We start from the raw sequence: 16,405 nt of genomic DNA on the forward strand, positions 1-16,405 counted from the left end.
CAGAGAGAGACAGAAAGAGATCTATCTTTACCTTCATCCATCACATAAGGAAGGCTTACATCTGTACTGCTCCAGCATCCAGTGAACAAACTGTACTGGGTTCATAAAAATGCTCTGTGTTATGATGGACAATAGAGGTATACATTGTAGAGATGATGAGGTTTATAAAGCTACTACAATAAGGAGGTGGACTTTCTTTCTGCTACTGAACTAGCTGTCTGGTTAGCAACTGAACTGTCACTGAAATTAAAATATACTTTATTATCACAGAGGAGAAATTTGTCTTGGACTTTATAGTGCTGTAGACCTAAACAATATGTTTGCACTCAATAAATTAGAGTGGTAAATAAAGACGCCATGTCAAACATCTTACAGTAAAATCATGAATAACTATCGTAACTCAATTAAAAAAAAAAAAACGTTGTAAAACAATAAAAAATAGCAGCAATAATAATGTCTCATGAAAGTCTTACAACTGCATATCCAAAAAAGTCGAAAAATGCTAATAAAAACAAAAAGTAGTGATTTGTAAATTATATTCACCCTTTGCTATATTGAAAGCACCACAACTATACATTATATGATGTTTTACCTTGTGAATTTCATTGTTTTTTTTATGTACAGTAATTTTAAATCAGATAACGAGTGGTGGTGGCGTAGTGGGCTAAAGCACATAACTGGTATTCAGGTTGCTGGTTCAATCCCCACAGCCATGACCATTGTGTCCTTGAGCAAGGCACTTAACTCCAGGTTGCTCCAGGGGGACTGTCCCTGTAATAAGTGCACTGTAAGTCACTTTGGTTAAAGCGTCTGCCAAATGCATAAATGTAAATGATTGCAACACGCTCAAAAAAAAGTTGGGACAGTTGAGTGTTTACCACTGTGTAACATCACCATTTCTTCTAATAATACTTATTAAGCATTTGGGCACTGAAGACACAAGTTTGTTAGTTTAGAAAGTGGAATTTTCCCCCATTCATCCATTATGCAGGTCTTCAACTGCACAGCTGTACAGGGTCTTCGTTGCCGTATTGTGTGCTTCATAATGTGCCACACATTCTCAATTGGAGACAGGTCAGGACTGCAGGCAGGCCAATCTAGCATCACACTCTCTGCTTACGCAGCCATGCACTTGTAATCCAGGCAGTATGTGCTTTGAAGTTGTCCTGCTGGAAAATGCAGGGATGTCCCTGGAAAAGATGTGATGGGTGGCAGTATATGTTACTCCAAAATTTGTACATATCTGTCTGTATTCATGTTGTTCTCACAGATGTGTGAGTTACCCATGCCATGGGCTTTTGAACCTGATGCTGATAACAGCTTGGAAGGTCCTTTTCATCTTTGGCCCGGAGAACACGGCAGCTGTGTTTTTCAAAAACTTTTTGAAATGTGGACTCTTTGGACCAAAAAACACGGTTCCACTGTTCTACTTTCCATCTATGATGAGACCAAGCCCAGAGAAGTCAGCAGCGCTTCTGGACAGTGTTGATGTATGGCTGCTCCTTTACATAGTAAAGTCTTAACTTGCATCTGTGGATGCAGCAGCAAGTGGTTTTGACTAACAAAGGTTTACTAAAGTAATCCCAAGCCCATGTTCATGATATCCATTACAGATGAATGATGTTTTTTAAGACAGTGATGTCTGAGGGATCAGAGATCACGTGCATTCAGAAGTGTTTTAATTTTCTTGCCCTTTACGCACCGAGATTTAACCAGATTCCTTGAATCTTTTAACTATGTTGTGCACTGTAGAGGGTGAAATGCCCCAAATCCTTCCAATTAGTCTTTGGGGAACATTGTTCTCAAAGTGCTGGATTATTTGCTGAAACATCTGTTGGCAAATTGAAAAGTCTTGAATGATCCTTGCTCTTGAAGGACTAGGCTTTTTTTGGAGGCTTTTTAGATACTTTGACACAATTGCCTCACCTGTTTAACATCTATTGTTTCACATTGCCTTGTTATTTCAACTCTTCAAATTGTTATCAGTCTTAAATTGCCCCTGTCTCAACATTTTTGGAGCATGTTGCAATCATCTGATTTGAAATGACTGTACATTAAAAAAAATGAAATGAAAATGAAATGAAAATCACAAGGTAAAACATCATATAATGTGTAGTTGTAGTGCTTTCAATTTAGCAAAGGGTGAATATAATTTACAAATTACTTTTTTGCTTAAAAAATTAGATAACATTTATTTTAAATAATTATTTTAAATTCATCCTATCAGCCATTGTAGCCAAGTACATTAAAAATGTTTAATGAAATAAAAATCTAGTTAAAAATAATTATTACAATACAGTGATTTAAGAAAAAAAAAAAAGCAATACACATATTTTTACAAAACACTTTTTTAATGAACTGGGTGTACAAAACCTACTACTTCACTCACTAACATTTTGGAATTCAGTTGTCATTTATTATTATAACCCAACAATTATTTATTGTTGTCCAGTTAGTAATTATAATATGATACAGTATTATTTTTATAACTTTGAGGATTTGTTGTATACAATATTCTTATTTACTTTTTCACCTGGAGACTACAGTGTATTGTTCACCATGTTGCAAAAGGCCATATTTTATGTAAGCATCATAGGCAATATTAGTAACAGTATTGTAACAGTAAACATAGAAGGCACGGTGGCCCCTCATCACACTAGAGCAGGAGGAAAAAACTTTTATCAAGCGTGAGCAGAAACTGAGCAGATGCACGCAAAAACACGACATGAAACGGCCCCTAAGGCATCTGTTTGCACGTATGTGAGTTAGAGCGCATGGGCGAAACCAGTTCGGAAGGACTGTATATTTTTTCATAAATTACAAACCCGAACCCAAAGTCCTACTTGAAAAACTGACCCGAACCCGGTGGACCTCTAACGTGAACCGCTCTGAAAGTGCTGACAACAGCGTATTTGTGCCGCATGACCCAGAACGACTTGTCACCCCTCAAGCGTTTTTTGCTGAGCTGTCCTACCGGGGCGGGGGCCCCCCAATGTCCGGGGGCCCCACTCAATTGCGTGGTTTGCGTGGTGGTTAAAACCGCTGCTGACTGTGCGAAGCATCTTCAATAGCGGGTCTGTCTTCAGTGCAAGTCTAATTTGCAGTTTGGAGATTCCACCAGCAGGTGGTAATAAAGTTCATGCACAAATTCAAATTATGTCCCTGAAGACCACAGTCATAGCAGTTTTATGAAACAACATTTTATGAGGTTTATGTTAATCTTTAGATCATGGTTTATTTTTTTATAATTATTATTATGTTTATATTTAAAATTGTATTTATGATCTAATTTGTATTGGTATTTTTAAGTCACTGCAAAAGGTGCTGGTGAAAGAAGTTGGAGAGAGAAAAATGTTTGGATTAGGTAGATGATTTATTTTGACCACTTCGTTATTTTGATTATATTTTAGTTTAGTTTGAAGTGTAATTTGAAACTGAAATATTTTTGTTTTAATTTTTCCGTGTTTCATTTCATGAATTTAACTGTTCAAAATCAAAACTGGTAGAAGTGAAGTGCGTGCCGATACAATCACTGTTAAAAACTAGCCATGATTTGTGTGTCAGTAGATGAAAATGATTAATAATACTTAAATTCTCTATAATTTAATGGAGACTACATCCAAATTCTGATGAGAATAACATTTTTCATGTGTATAAAAGGAGTGTGTCACTGTCATAGAAATATGGCTGACATTCATCAAGGACACAGTCAATGCACAAAAGAACATAATTTTCTTCTAACTCATTGCATACAGTGAATTTACACTACCAAAATCTTATATACACTCATGAGCACTTTATTAGGAACTTTGATCCTAAAAAAGTGCCCAACGTGGTCTTCTGCTGTTGTAGGCCATCTGCCTCAAGGTTTGATGTGTTGTGCATTCTGAGATGCTATTCTGCTCACTACAATTGTACAGAGTGGTTATCTGAGTTACCATAGACTTTGTCAGTTCAAACCAGTCTGGCCATTCTCTGTTGACCTCTCTCATCAACAAGGCGTTTCCATCCACAGAACTGCCACTCACTGGATGTTTTTTTTGCACCATTTTCTATAAACTCTAGAGACCGTTGTGTGTGAAAATCCCAGGAGATCAGCAGTTACAGAAATACTCAAACCAGCCCATCTGGCACCAACAATCATGCCACGCTCCAAATCACTGAGATCACATTTTTCCCCATTCTGATGGTTGATGTGAAAATTAACAGAAGCTTCTGACTCATATCTGCATGATTTTATACACTGCACTGCTGCCACATGATTGGCTGATTAGATAATCACATGAATAAGTAGGTGTACAGGTGTACATAATAAAGTGCTCATGAGTGTAATTAGTGGAGAAAAACCTCAGAATTAAACTGCACTTGACCCAGCCCATTACACAATTTTGGCAATCCCACATACATGGTTAAAGCTTTTTAAGTGTTAAGTTTAAAGTAACCCTTTCAAGTGATTTTAACAAGGAAAATGTAGAACATTTCACCAAAATATTTGGGCAAATTAGCTTCAGAAAAGGTGACTTCAGCTGAAAAGTGAGTAGTTTGCATCTGTGTCTGGCAAGCTGTTTCGTCATTTTTCATTAACAGTACACAAACTAAACTGCACCGTCAAAATCCACAAGTAAATCTGAATTATTAAGAAATAACAGTTTGCTTCCACCATGATTCTTTAATTGACATGCCCTCAACTAGGAAAGTCTGGACTTAAAGGAAATACTGTGTTTCTCACTCATAATTATGACATTGTGATGGTGTTCATATGTGCTTAACTCGTAAACACGATCATTCAGAAAGGCTTGAACGCACCATATAACTTCACAATGCAGGACACATAAACTTTTAAACTACCCATTAACAAACCCATTACCAATGGACAAATGGATGTTTTGGGAGAAGGTCTCCAATAATATATACACTTCCCTCTGAATCCTATTACATAATATTTTAATTAAAGTAGTTATAAAATCTTTCTTAAAATTACCATGCAGCGACCACCAGTGACTGCTGTTGAACCATCAGTGTGAAGGAGTGCGGCACCCCCCATTCATCCTCACTCTCCCGGATCTGAACACAGACAACACACACACATTTCTCATCGGAGGACTCTCATGCCGATCAATAACATCAACATGAAGGTGAATCAATTCTCATGGTCTTACTGTCATGCCGTGCAGAGGAAGTTGTCTGTGTACTGTAAACTGATTGGTTGATGTTATCCCTCGAGTGCTGTACAACAGGACGTCATTAAACTGGCTCCACATAAACAGAGAAAGAAGAGTTTAGCACAAAACAGCTGTGTGTTTTTAATCCAGTGTTTTTCAACCTTATACTTTGAAGAAGAGATTGTTGAAATATGTCCCCAGTTAGTGACCTAAATTCGAAAATAAATTTGATTGTATATACAAAAAAACTGGCACCGTTTTATCTAAAACAGCAGTTACTCGATATTATCTTCTTGTTTATAGAACTGTTGTGTATATATACAATATCACACAAATGCTGTTGTACTGAATATCAGCACAGCTGTGATTCTGCCATAGGCACCATTATATACTGTAGAAACATATGTTTTTTTGTGTGCGTCATGAAATCTCACCAGGAAGAACATGCGCTGTTGAAGGCCTTTCCCAGAGAGCTTGCTGAGGCAGCCCAGTCTGATGAGATGACGTCCAGCCACGGCCAGATTCTGAACACCAGACAAATCCTTCTGAAGCTCCAGGAGTTTCTGATAGCTCTCCATCTCCACCAGACCAGAATGAAGCCCAGCCTCCAATTCATACACATCAGTTAATGCAGCTAGAACACACACGAACAGAGCACACAGATAAATACCTTCAAAATCTGTACACATGAATATATACTGTGTAAATATATGTCAAAGTGACATTGGCTGGGTTTCCTGATAACATTGCAAGCTTTTACAATCATTTTAACTAACGTCACTTGTTTTTTATGATGGATTAAAGCCTGTTTCCCAAAACAGCATTTAGATCACTCATTATAAAGTAGAACGTAAGTGCTTCATTATGGGAGCTGTCCGGTGCTAACTATTTTGGCCAATATGTCCATGAGTTTGTCTTCACAACATGAAAATAATGCGGAAATACATGGCACAGAAAGTTATTAACTATTACTGAATTTCATTAAATAAATAACCATGTAAGAAGGGGCTTCAGATGTACTGATGCTCAACTTTAGAGAGATTAATGAAAGTGATGCAAGAAATGCTTTTAACGTGAATGTATGTGATTTAAATCATAAGGGGCTCTCACGAAGCCTGAAGTTTTGTTTCTTTGGCCTGGACCTGAACAGATGCACACACAATAGGATTAAAATGACGGACATCAGTATTGAACTATAGACATGTCTAAATATTAATAAATCATCTGGTCACAGTTCTAGGCACTGTGCACTTGTAGCCTTTTCTGCCATTATGCATCATGCAATTTTTGTGACTGCCATGTAAACAGACTATAGACTACTGGATCAGATTTGAACCAGCCATTGGAGGAATGAAGAAGAGGAGGAGGAGGAAGAGAGAGAGAGATATGCTCATTGCACACACACACTCACTCTAATCTCCTTTGTTAACCATATTTTAATTATTCATTTAGGCACATTTATTTAAGTTTTAAACTGCAGGGTCACATAACTCACGTATGTCTTTTTAAATAATCTGTTTAATAAGAACTTATCGTCTTTCTATTGCCATTACAATTATGCTTATCAAAGAAGGCCACTATAAATGTAACTGTCACGCCCTCGTCAGCCTCTGCTCCTCCAAACCCCGTGCACTCTCTGATTATTAATTATTTTCACCTGCTCCCCATCAAATCATCAATCAGAACACTATAAAGTCTCACCATTCTCCCTCAGCCTTTGTCTAGTCTCGTTTGGACCAGCCACTAAAGTGACTTACTTCTCTGTTATTCTAGTATCGTGAGTTATTTACCTGTCAGTCATCCAATATATTTGCTTCATCGTATTTGCTTACCTTAATTCTTATTTAATCAGTGATTACTCCTTGTTTGTTCTGTGTTTTCCTTGAGCTCTGAAAATAAACTGCATCTGGTTCAACTCCTCGTCTCAGCTTCATAACAGTTATACTGCATTACCTGTCATGTAAATTTAGACTTATTATATCGCATGCAGAGACTGCCTATTGATTTTAATGATTTTTTTTCAACACTTTTTAATCCTCTGAAATAGTGTACAATCAATGGTTTTACAATGATCAAAATATATTAATATAATTTATTAAATGTCAAATATTCTCGGATAAATTGTAAAAGATGCGAGAAAGATATGTTTAAGTTGCACTTAATGGACTTAAGAGCGGTTCAAAGCTCTCGTTAATTTACGTATGTTTTTACATACTACTTAAATAACGATGCTTTAGAGATGAAGTGCTACTAATGCTCTACTAATTGCTTTGGGAAGCTCAGCCCATTGTTTCCTTCTCAAACACGTTTACCTAGCTACCTAAATTAGGACTTCCTATTTACTTGTAATTTTACTTGTAAGAGCTTACAGTATTTATCAACTAATTAACATTTTTAGGCATCCCTACAAGGGTTTAACTTCAGATTTAGCTAACTTCTGGGAAAATTTTTCATCAATTTTGTCTCCAGAACTGTAGCTTCACTAAAAGTTTTGATACACCAACTCGTTCTTTATTATGGCTATTTTCATATTTTAGAATAGCTTTGGTCATTCTTCAAACAACTTCATGAGGTGCATCCTGAGATGCCCCTAAATTAAACGGTTACTATATCAACACCATATTACTGTAGTAACAGCATGGTTAATTGCATTAAAACTATGGCTTCTGCCAAAAAACATGGTTAATACAATATTACTATAGTAAAACCATGGTTAATTTAACCCAGATCAAACATTTCTCTAAACTCCCCGACCGTCACCGTGATCAAATCACTGTGAGGAAATCAATCTTTATATTCATTTTTGTTTATTATTCCTGTATAAGTAGTATTAAAGGAAATATTAAGAGTGGAGACTTTTAATGGGGAAAAGTGGGGGAATTGAACCAGGGACATCCACAAGAAAAAGCACATTTACGTCATCATTACAGTCCACGCCACTACAGCAACATTACAGGTGCAGTTTGTCTCCCATTTCTGTTTCCACCAGACTACCTGAGTGTGAATATCCGCGCTGTGTGGCAGGTGCTACTTACACCAAGTGCAAATAGTTCCTCTGTGAAAAAACACCCTTTCTTTAATTGTAGATGTGTAAAGATATTACAATCATTCCTTCATTTCTTGAACAGAAATTCATACTGTATGTAGGCAAAATGTACATTTGTCAAAAATACGCATTTGAAGCATTTAAGCATAAGCCTTTTGATCAAAAGGTTTTTAGGATCATGAGCCAAACAGTTGACTGGTAGATCAGTGCCAAACTCACACACACACACACACACACACACTGTCTCACCTTTGCAGTCGCTGTAGTCGCTGTGTGTTGGCAGATAGTGTTTGCAGAGTCTTTGCAGTATCAGTCTGTAGTGCAGCAGTCGATGTAGAGGACTCAGCAGAAACACGTTTAACGGGATGTAACACACTTTCTGAAGCTCAAACTCACGACAAACAAACTCCAGCCTCTGGGACACAGCACACACTCTCTCCAGCTCATACACACACTCTGAGTTCATCTGTAGCTGACATGAGAGGGACTGAGAGATAAGAAACACACCATCATTAATATGAATGGTAACACACTCACACACACACACACACACACACACACACACAGGGCTGCAGTTAGAAATTCTTGGGCCTAGGACAAAACATATTCAGTTGTCCAATGGTTGGGGGGGGCAGTCAGTTGTCCAATGTGCCCTACCCGGCAGCTTTCGCTGTCACTTGTGTCACGTGTTTATAATCACGTGTTTGGATGCACTCTATAATATGGAACAGCCTTTCTGTGGTCCCCCCCTCACGCTCGAGCCTGGGACAAAAAGTCCAGTTGTCCCACACACACACACACACACACACACACACACACACACACATACATACACACATACATACACACCTTCAGGTCCTGTGTTGTCTTCAGCAGCAGGTCTCCTATACGCTGAAAATCACCTTTAACCTGCACACTGGATCGATCTTCCCTAAAACACACATTGCAAAAGTATCATTAAAATAACGTTTAATTAAAAAAAAAGAACAAGGACATTTTCTTAAACCTTAATTAAAATTCTGCCATTTTTACTCATTTCCATGTTTTTCAAAACCTATATGACTTTCTTTGTTGAACACAAAAGAAAATGTTAGGCTGATTGTTGGACAGCTTCAGTCCCCATTCACTTGTATTTCATGGAGAAAAAAATCCCCCAAACAAATAAACAAACAAACAAAACAAAACAAAAAACAGTAGTTTCCACATTCATGAAAATATTTGGCCTCTTGTTTTCCACAGAGAAAATAAAGTCATACAGGTTTGGAACAACATGTGGGTGAGTAAATGACAACAGAATTAACTTATTGCAAACAAACTTTAATTTAAAGGAAAAAACAACTGTTTTCTTTTTAATTAAAATGGCATAAGTTCCTAAGCAGTGACAAGCCTGATATCACATCAGTGAGTGTGTGTGTGTTACTCACCAGAGTGAAAGTCTCTCCTCAAGCTCCTGGAGGAAGTGTGTGTGGTGTGTGTGTAGCGGCTCATAGGTGGAATTCAACAGAGTCTTGAGAGAGTCAGGAACACACTCTTCCTTCTCCAACACTCTCTGAAACCACTAACACACATTTTATGCGTTTACTCATTTTAAATGTTTATTTATATTCCCTCATACATAGAAAGTTACAAGGGCTACAGGACACATGTGTCAGTACCCAATAATTAATATGAAGGATAAAGATAGCACCTCCTCCACATGCTGCGACTAATGGCTGATGCTGAGCAGTATCTAGCCAGCTATTTGGCCTTGCTCTTGGGCTGTTTTCACACTTGGTTCGATTGCTTGTTCTGGACCAGAGTTCGATTCTTCCCCCTCCTCACGCCCTCTTGAGGAGGTAGTCTCGGTCCAATTTCAAGCACATTTTTGAACAATTAAAATACCTATATTCCTATAATAACCATGAGCATATGGATCTTCGAAGCGGAAATCTGTAGAGCAGCATATTACTGTTATTCAATATCAAAATGAGAACTACACATCCATTAAATACTGGAAACCTTTCTGGCAGTTATACTGTATGTAGATACGTATAATTGCATGGTTAATAGTTAAAGGTGTTATTTAATAAGTCCTGAGGTTAATTACTCAGTGAAAACACTGAACTTTTTTGCACCAAAAGCGATCGTGTCGCTTTAGAAGACATTAATTTAACAGCTGGAGTCGTATGGATGACGTTTATGCTGACTGTCTGTGATTTCTGGAGCTTAAAATGTCTGATCACCATTCACTTGCATTTTAAGGACCTACTGAGCTAAGATATTTTTCTATTTTTCTTCAAATGTGTTCTGCAGAAGACAGAAAGTCATGCACACCTGAGATATCATGAGGGTGAATAAATTATGTGAGAATTTTCATTTTTGGGTGAACTATCCCTTTAAATTCAACAATTGACCACATTTATATCCACATATGCAATTAAGGTAATTATCTGGTTAAGAATAATTCATCTATTCAGAATATCCCTGCTCATGTGATACAAAGAAAATTATTTTTCCCTTTTCTTTAAACTGTATTAAATTTGAGAATGTTAAGTGTCCTTGAGCTCTGGAAGCTATATAAATGTAACATTATTATCATTAGTTAGGGACCAAGCCTGAAGGGATTTGAAAGAGAATTGGTATGTGTTTTCAACATCATGTCCTAAAGGTACATAGTGGTCAAAATTTGTAGTCAATTTAAACAAAACTTTTTATGTATCATTGCTTCCTCATTCTAAGTCTTCAGAAAATGGCAGAGAGAATTATTTATTTATTTATTTATTTTTCATTCAAAACCTGCTGCTCTCAGCTTAGAATGTCTCTTTGGCACTTTTGAGCTGTGTAAATTGAATGGCCCAGTGGTTAAAATAAGTTTGAGTTCAGGAAAGAGCAGTTTTAAAATGTTTACTTCTGTTGCTCTTTGAATTTTCATGCTGTGCTTACTACAATGTAGACTGTTCTTTATTGAGTAATTCCTATTTCCAAAAACACACACACACACAAAAAAAAAACTAAGCTGTAACTATTATCTCAGCAATAGTTATGTACTCTCAACCTAGAATGTCCCTTTGATGTCAGTGAGACTTGTCGATTGTGTGGCACAGTGGTTAAAGCTTTGAGCTTCAGTCCAAAAGACTGGATGATTGCCAGTTCAATCCCCATCTCAGCTGGTTTAAATGTTGTGCTTCTGTTGTGCTGTAGCTCTTTGCATTGTGCTTGGTGAATGGCTTTAAGGTTTGGCCACAATCATTGCTGCTTGCAGCTATATTTATTATTATTATTATTCTTTTCCCACTATACTCTTCTGGAAAAACTAGAGAGGCCCATCCTTGCCATTTATTTTAAAGCATTTTGCTAATTCTGCACATGTAATTTAACTAAATAATAATGTCCTACACATTGTGTTAAAATATGTACGCACAAATCAGCCTCAAGTATATCGTAAAATATCCTGATAGACTTATGAGACTTTCATCTGTTTGTAGGCTATATTGATTTATTAAAAATTTATTTTAATATTTGTATTTGTATTTAATATTCGTTGCAAAATATGTGCTTGATATTTTACAATTGCATTACACTTTGTCCCTCCATAATAACATTGTTATACATGCACAGCCACAGACATTCATGCAGACAATGTCAGAAATAACAGTAGGAACCACAGTTAACAACATATTACACAGCTAATGTAGCCCACATTTTCAGTTTAATATTGTTAGAAAAAAATAGAATAAAAATAATTTAATTAAATAATAATAGCATAATAATAAAAATAATAATACTTATTATTAGGCTATTATTATTAATAGGTATATAAAATGCTTATTTTATTTATAGAAACTGTACAGTACATGTAATATAGCAACATTTAAAAATGGGTGTTTCATTCAGTTTCGACACACTTCTGGTTTAAGCCCCAATCACATCCTGTTTTATCCGAATACAGATACAAGTAATTTGAAGATAAAACAGCTTTGTTGCACACCCCTAATATCTTTGTTTGTGTACAGCAGAAGAAAGAAAGTTATTTGAGTGTGAGACGACATAAGGGCGAGTAAATGATGAGAGAATTGTCCTTTTTGGATGAACTATTCCTACAGTTTTGTAGTTTGTGATACAGGTGTACTGATAGCTCATTTTGAGAGTGTAGTTTGTTTAGTGTGTTGTTCTGAGGGTACAGATCATGTTGGGTGTCTACCCTGCTGAAAAGACCATCTTAGATCAGCATGAATTTGCATACAGAAAAAATATTGGTCAACCTGCATTGCCTTTCTAATGACGCTGGAAGAGTTTGGGAGGCTCGCTGGTTAAGATACTGTTGTTAATTACTCTGGTTGGGACACCAGCACACCAGCATCCAATACACAGCATATGTACTGTATGCTGATGAGCAGTAATGCTGGTCTTTTCAACAGGGCAGTTGATAACGTAAACAGAGAACAGGTGCTGCTAATCTGTTGTGTTAATCTCTGATGAATTCCTACAGGAACCACAATGCCCTCAGGTCTCTAAACATAATCCCATTTCTGTACACACACACACACACACACACACACATGTTGGTGCGGCTATCCTTATGAGAACTCTCCATAGACATAATGATTTTTATACTGTATGAACTATAGATTCTATCCCATACCCCTAAACCTAACCCTCACAAAAAACTTTCTGCATTTTTACATTTTCAAAAAAACATAGTTTGGTATACTTTTTAAGTGATTTGAACTCTGGGGACACTAGAAATGTCCTGAGCACAGGTAACATGAGCTCTACTCATGAATTAATTCCACTCGCTGTGGCTGGACAGGAATGTGTGTGTGATAGATGAAAGAGGAGATCTGATGTATTTGTCCATCATTTACCACTGTGATCAGCTCCAGGTCCTTCAGGTAAGTCCTCTCAGTGCTCAACAGCTCTTTAGCTATGAAGAATGCATTATCAGCTGGCCAGATCTGCAAACAGACAAACCAGAACAAACTATCAGTATGATCTCTCAATTAAAGGAATATTCTGTGTTCAATACCAGATCATTTCTATTGACAGAACATCCTGGTTACTTTCATAACCTCCGTTCCCTGATGGAGGGAACGAGACATTGTGTCGATGTAGTGACACTAGGGGTCACTCTTGGGAGCCCCAAACACCTCTGCTTTTTTGAAAAAAGGCCAATGAGAATTAGCGAGTGGAATTTGTATGCCACTCCACCGGACATACGGGTATAAAAGGAGCTGGTATGCAACCACTCATTCAGGTTTCGTGCTGAGGAGCCAAGACCAAGTCCCGGCCACTTCAGCGGGTTGTTCAGCGTTGTGGCAAGAGGTACACAATGTCTCGTTCCCTCCATCAGGGAACGGAGGTTACGAAAGTAACCAGGACATTCCCTATCTGTCACTCACTTGACACTGTGTCGATGTAGTGACACTAGGGGTCCCTATACAAAACGCCACAACTAGCTGAACTGTGTTACGTGAACTGGCGGCGTGTGGCGGGCAGACTGTTGTGTGCCTCGTAGCCAGCACACCAGGCCATCACGTAACCTCCCCCAACGCTCTTATGAGCGTCGAACGGTCCATCTCGAACAAGTCGACTGCCCAACTACAGGGACAGGCTAGCCCAGCTGAGGCCTCTTTTCCCTCTCTCCCCAAAAAGAGTGGAATTTGTTAACTGACTGGGAGCCATAAGTGTTTACATCGGTGGGTGTCCCTCCCAAGGGGAAGACACCACGGAGACCACACCCTGCCCAAAAAGGGTGGGGGGGGGGGGTATTTTGAGTGGAATATGTCACATGGTCTTACCGAGTCTTGTCGGAAGTATGTCATGTGGAGAGGTATCATGGTAGGTCCTACCCAAATGGGGAGGAGTTTCTACAGAGCATGGCGACTGGGGGCAGAGGGGCCTCTGCCCAAGGAAGAAGCAGTTTGCCGTCAGGGAAAAAATTTTGTGGAAGATATCACATGGGGTCGCCTTCGGGGAACCAGCACATGTGGAGCACCTACCTCAGTACAGGGGCTCATTAGCGCACGTACTGGGCTGGTCAGTGAGTTTCTCCGCAAACTCAACTGCCAGAGGGCTAAGGAGGAAAGTCATCCAGGGATCACAGTCTGTGAACACGACTGGGAGTCAAGAGCGCACGTCTTCACCTCAAGGGAGGGGAATGGCGCTATGCGCAACTGTACATCCGGCCAGTTGTCCCGGAACTTACCTGCTCGTGCCTGTCAATACACGGGATGAGACCGTCTTAACCCGGAGATTGTAGAACCTCACAAAGGTGTTAGGTGTTGCCCAGCCCGCTGCTCTGCAGATGTCTGCCAAAGAGGTGCCACTGGCCAGGGCCCAGGAGGCCGCCACACTCCTGGTGGAGTGGGCTCGTAACCCCACAGGGGGTGGCACGTCCTGAGCCTGATATGCCATCGTGATGGCGTCGATGACCCAGTGGGCAATCCTCTGTTTGTAGACAGCGCTTCCGTTCCGCTGTCCACCAGAACAAACAAAGAGCTGCTCGGAGCTTCTAAGGCTCTGCATGTGATCCAATTAGATGCATAAAGCTCGCACCGGACACAGCAACATTCACCACCTAATCCCTAAAAGGAGTCGTGGGAACCTTGGGCACATAGCCCGGTTGGGGTCTCAGGATCACGTGAGAGTGACCCAGACCGAACTCCAGGCACGATTCGCTGACAGAGAACGCCTGCAGATCCCCTACCCTTTTGAGGGAAGTGAGCGCAGTCAGGAGGGCAGTCTTCCAAAGAGAGTGCATTAAGCAGATGACTCCAAGGGCTCAAAGGGAGCTCCCTGTAGACCCCGAAGGACTACGGAGAGGTCTCATGAGGGGACGAGGTGCGGTCTGGAGGGATTCAACCTCCTAGCGCCTCTCAGGAACCTGATGACCAAGTCGTGCTTCCCCAAATACTTACCATCTACTGCATCGTGATGAGCCAAAATATTGGCTACATACACCTTCAGGGTGGAGGGGGACAGCCGCCCCACCAGCCTCTCTTGCAGGAAGGAAAGCACTGATCCGACTGCACATCTCTGGGGGTCTTCACGTCGGGAAGAACACCACTTAGCGAACAGACACCACTTCAAGACATACAGGTGCCTCGTAGAGGGAGCCCTAGCCCGAGTGATCGTGTCTACCACTGTGGGTGGTAGGCCTCATAGGTCTTCCGCATCCTGTCCAGGGGCCAGACGTGGAGATTCCAGAGGTCTGGTTGCGGGTGCCAGATGGTGCCCCGTCCCTGAGAAAGAAGGTCCTTCCTCAAGGGAATTCGCCGGGGGGGGGGGGGGGTCTGTTGCAAGGAGCGTGAGATCCCAGAAACACGTCTGGGTGGGCCAGTAGGGTGCTACTAGGATGATCTGCTCCTTATCCTCCCTGACCTTGCACAGGGTCTGTGCAAGTAGGCTCACTGGGGTAAATGTGTATTTGCGTAGTCCAGGTGGCCAGCTATGTGCCAGCACATCTATACCGAGGGGTGCCTTTGTCAGGGCGTACCAAAGCGGGCAGTGGGAGGATTCCCGGGAAGCAAACAGGTCTACCTGTGCTCGACCGAATTGACTCCAAATCAGCTGGACCACCTGAGGGTGGAGTCTCCACTCTCCCCTGAGGGTAACCTGACATGACAGCGTGTCCGCTGCGGTGTTGAGGTCGCCCGGGATGTGAGTGGCTCATTGTGACTTGAGGCACTGCTGACTCCAGAGGAGGAGACAGCGGGCGAGTTGTGACATGCAATGGGAGCGTAGACCATCTTGGTGGTTGATGTACGCTACCGATGCTGTGTTGTCTGTCTGGACCAACATGTGCTTGCCCTGGATCAACGGCCGAAACCTCCGCAGGGTGAGCAGTACTGCCAACAACTCTAGGCAGTTGATGTGCCAACGCAGCCGTGGGCCAGTCCAGAAGCCAGCGGCTGTGTACCCATTGCATACGGTGCCCCAGCCCGTCTTGGAGGCATCTGTTGTAACCACGACACGCCTGGAGACCTGCTCTAGGGGAACCCCTGCCCGTAGAAATGCAAGGTCGGTCCAAGGGCTGAAGAGGCGGCGACAGATCGGCGTGATGGCCAGGCATTGTGTCCCGTGGCGCCATGCCTATCTCGGGACTCGAGTCTGAAGCCAGTGCTGAAGCGGTCTCATATGCATCAACCCGAGTGGTGTGGCTGCCGCTGAGGATGCCATATGCCCCAGGAGCCTCTGAAAAATTGTCAAATTTTCCGCT

The 16,405-nt window shown here is 40.6% G+C and overlaps 1 protein-coding gene across 4 annotated transcripts in view; it reads right to left on the minus strand.

Annotated features, from left to right (window-relative positions):
• Positions 1-16,405, minus strand: part of LOC127448153 (FERM, ARHGEF and pleckstrin domain-containing protein 1) — a 115,607-nt gene that overhangs the window by 12,248 nt on the left and 86,954 nt on the right. For all 4 annotated transcript variants that reach the window (XM_051710477.1, XM_051710478.1, XM_051710476.1 and 1 more), the window contains exons 15-21: positions 13,053-13,142; positions 9,633-9,766; positions 9,058-9,139; positions 8,458-8,695; positions 5,597-5,796; positions 5,160-5,249; positions 4,982-5,064 (exon numbers count right to left, since the gene is read on the minus strand). In XM_051710477.1, coding sequence (XP_051566437.1) covers positions 4,982-5,064; positions 5,160-5,249; positions 5,597-5,796; positions 8,458-8,695; positions 9,058-9,139; positions 9,633-9,766; positions 13,053-13,142 — 917 coding nt within the window. The remainder of the gene's footprint in view (positions 1-4,981; positions 5,065-5,159; positions 5,250-5,596; positions 5,797-8,457; positions 8,696-9,057; positions 9,140-9,632; positions 9,767-13,052; positions 13,143-16,405) is intronic.

This window comes from Myxocyprinus asiaticus, chromosome 11, assembly GCF_019703515.2.
Source record: "Myxocyprinus asiaticus isolate MX2 ecotype Aquarium Trade chromosome 11, UBuf_Myxa_2, whole genome shotgun sequence".
Classification (NCBI taxonomy): Eukaryota; Metazoa; Chordata; class Actinopteri; order Cypriniformes; family Catostomidae; genus Myxocyprinus; species Myxocyprinus asiaticus.